This window comes from Salvelinus fontinalis, unplaced genomic scaffold (genome assembly GCF_029448725.1).
Source record: "Salvelinus fontinalis isolate EN_2023a unplaced genomic scaffold, ASM2944872v1 scaffold_0276, whole genome shotgun sequence".
In the NCBI taxonomy this organism is placed as follows: Eukaryota; Metazoa; Chordata; class Actinopteri; order Salmoniformes; family Salmonidae; genus Salvelinus; species Salvelinus fontinalis.
In genome coordinates this window covers 70,001-72,500 of record NW_026600485.1, presented here as the reverse complement: position 1 = coordinate 72,500, position 2,500 = coordinate 70,001, and the positions used below count along the sequence as shown (strand labels likewise).

The window sequence follows — 2,500 nt, the reverse complement described above, 5'->3', positions numbered from 1 at the left end:
TGACCAAGGCCCTTCCCCCTCCGATTGCTCAGTTTGGCCGGGCGGCCAGCTCCAGGAAGAGTCTTGGTGGTTCCAAACTTCTTCCGTTTAAGAAAGATGGAGGCCACTGTGTTCTTGGGGACCTTCAATGCTGCAGAAATGTTTTGGTACCCTTCCCCAGATCTGTGCCTCGACACAATCCTGTCTCTGAGCTCTACGGACAATTCCTTCAACCTCACGGCTTGGTTTTTGCTCCGACATCCACTGTCAACTGTGGGAGCTTATATAGACAGGTGTGTGCCTTTCCAAATCATGTCCAATCAATTGAATTTACCACAGGTGGACTCCAATCAAGTTGTAGAAACATCTCAAGGATGATCAATGGAAACAGGATGCACCTGAGCTCAATTTCTAGTCTCAGATACTTATTTTAATATATTTGCAAACATTTCTAAAAACCAGTTTTCTCTGTCATTATGGGGTATTGTGATGTCATTATGGGGTATTGTGATGTCATTATGGGGTATTGTGATGTCATTATGGGGTATTGTGATGTCATTATGGGGTATTGTGATGTCATTATGGGGTATTGTGATGACATCATCATGCGGTAGAATAGTTATAGTCCTGTAGATCAGGAGGTCTGTGTTGAACCAGTTCATCCCTGATGCTGTCAGGGGGTCTGTGGTGAACCAGTTCATCCCTGATGCTGTCAGGAGGTCTGTGGTGAACCAGTTCATCCCTGATGCTGTCAGGAGGTCTGTGTTTCATCCCTGATGCTGTCAGGTCTGTGTTGAACCAGTTCATCCCTGATGCTGTCAAGGGGTCTGTGTCGAACCAGTTCATCCCTGATGCTGTCAGGAGGTCTGTGTTTCATCCCTGATGCTGTCAGGAGGTCTGTGTTTCATCCCTGATGCTGTCAGGTCTGTGTTGAACCAGTTCATCCCTGATGCTGTCAAGGGGTCTGTGTCGAACCAGTTCATCCCTGATGCTGTCAGGAGGTCTGTGTTGAACCAGTTCATCCCTAATGCTGTCAGGAGGTCTGTGGTGAACCAGTTCATCCCTGATGCTGTCAGGGGGTCTGTGTTGAACCAGTTCATCCCTGATGCTGTCAGGAGGTCTGTGTCGAACCAGTTCATCCCTGATGCTGTCAGGTCTGTGTTGAACCAGTTCATCCCTGACGCTGTCAGGGGGTCTGTGTTGAACCAGTTCATCCCTGATGCTGTCAGGTCTGTGTTGAACCAGTTCATCCCTGATGCTGTCAGGAGGTCTGTGGTGAACCAGTTCATCCCTGATGCTGTCAGGAGGTCTGTGTTTCATCCCTGATGCTGTCAGGAGGTCTGTGTCGAACCAGTTCATCCCTGATGCTGTCAGGAGGTCTGTGTTGAACCAGTTCATCCCTAATGCTGTCAGGAGGTCTGTGTTGAACCAGTTCATCCCTGATGCTGTCAGGAGGTCTGTGTTGAACCAGTTCATCCCTGATGCTGTTAGGGGTCTGTGTCGAACCAGTTCATCCCTGATGCTGTCAGGGACTTATGTCTTTCCAGGGTTCAGGCTTCGTGTTTTCTGTTAGTTCAGCCTGTGTTATATGGTAGACAGTTTGGCTTCTGGTTTAAAGTAAGATATTGTGATTTGTTTAATTCCATATCCTCTCTCTCTGTCTCTCTCTCTGTCTCTCTCTCTCTGTCTCTCTCTCTGTCTCTCTCTCTCTGTCTCTCTCTCTCTCTCTCTCTCTGTCTGTATCTCTCTCTGTCTGTATCTCTCTCTGTCTCTATCTCTCTCTGTCTCTCTCTCTGTCTCTATCTCTCTCTGTCTCTGTCTCTATCTCTCTCTGTCTCTATCTCTCTCTGTCTCTATCTCTCTCTGTCTCTCTCTCTGTCTCTCTCTCTCTCTGTCTGTCTCTCTCTCTCTGTCTGTATCTCTCTCTCTCTGTCTCTCTCTGTCTCTCTCTGTCTCTCTCTCTCTGTCTCTCTCTGTCTCTCTCTCTCTCTCTGTCTGTCTCTCTGTCTCTCTGTCTCTCTGTCTCTCTCTGTCTGTCTCTCTCTCTCTGTCTGTATCTCTCTCTCTCTGTCTGTATCTCTGTCTCTCTCTCTGTCTCTCTCTGTCTCTCTCTGTCTCTCTCTGTCTCTCTCTCTCTGTCTCTCTCTGTCTCTCTGTCTGTCTCTCTGTCTCTCTGTCTCTCTCTCTGTCTCAGGGCTCTGAATGAGATGTGGAAATGTCAGAACATGTTGAGAGGTTTGGTCAGAGAACTGCTGGACCTCCACAAACTACCTGCCGTGAGTCACGCTCTTCATTACACCTCTTCATCACACCTCATCACACATCTTCATCACTCCTCTTCATCACACCACGTAGAACACACAACACACACACACACCTCTTGTAACCTGGTCTCTCCTCTCTGTAGTCTGAATGGTGTCGTACCTCTTGTAACCTGGTCTCTCCTCTCTGTAGTCTGAATGGTGTCGTACCTCTTGTAACCTGGTCTCTCCTCTCTGTAGTCTGAATGGTGTCGTACCTC

General features: G+C 48.1%; 1 protein-coding gene across 1 annotated transcript in view; it reads left to right on the top strand.

Moving 5' to 3' along the window:
- Positions 1-2,500, top strand: part of LOC129845319 (sister chromatid cohesion protein PDS5 homolog A) — a 128,384-nt gene that overhangs the window by 71,946 nt on the left and 53,938 nt on the right. Inside the window, exon 14 of the mRNA XM_055913206.1 lies at positions 2,174-2,255. Within this exon, the coding sequence (XP_055769181.1) occupies positions 2,174-2,255 (82 nt within the window). The remainder of the gene's footprint in view (positions 1-2,173; positions 2,256-2,500) is intronic.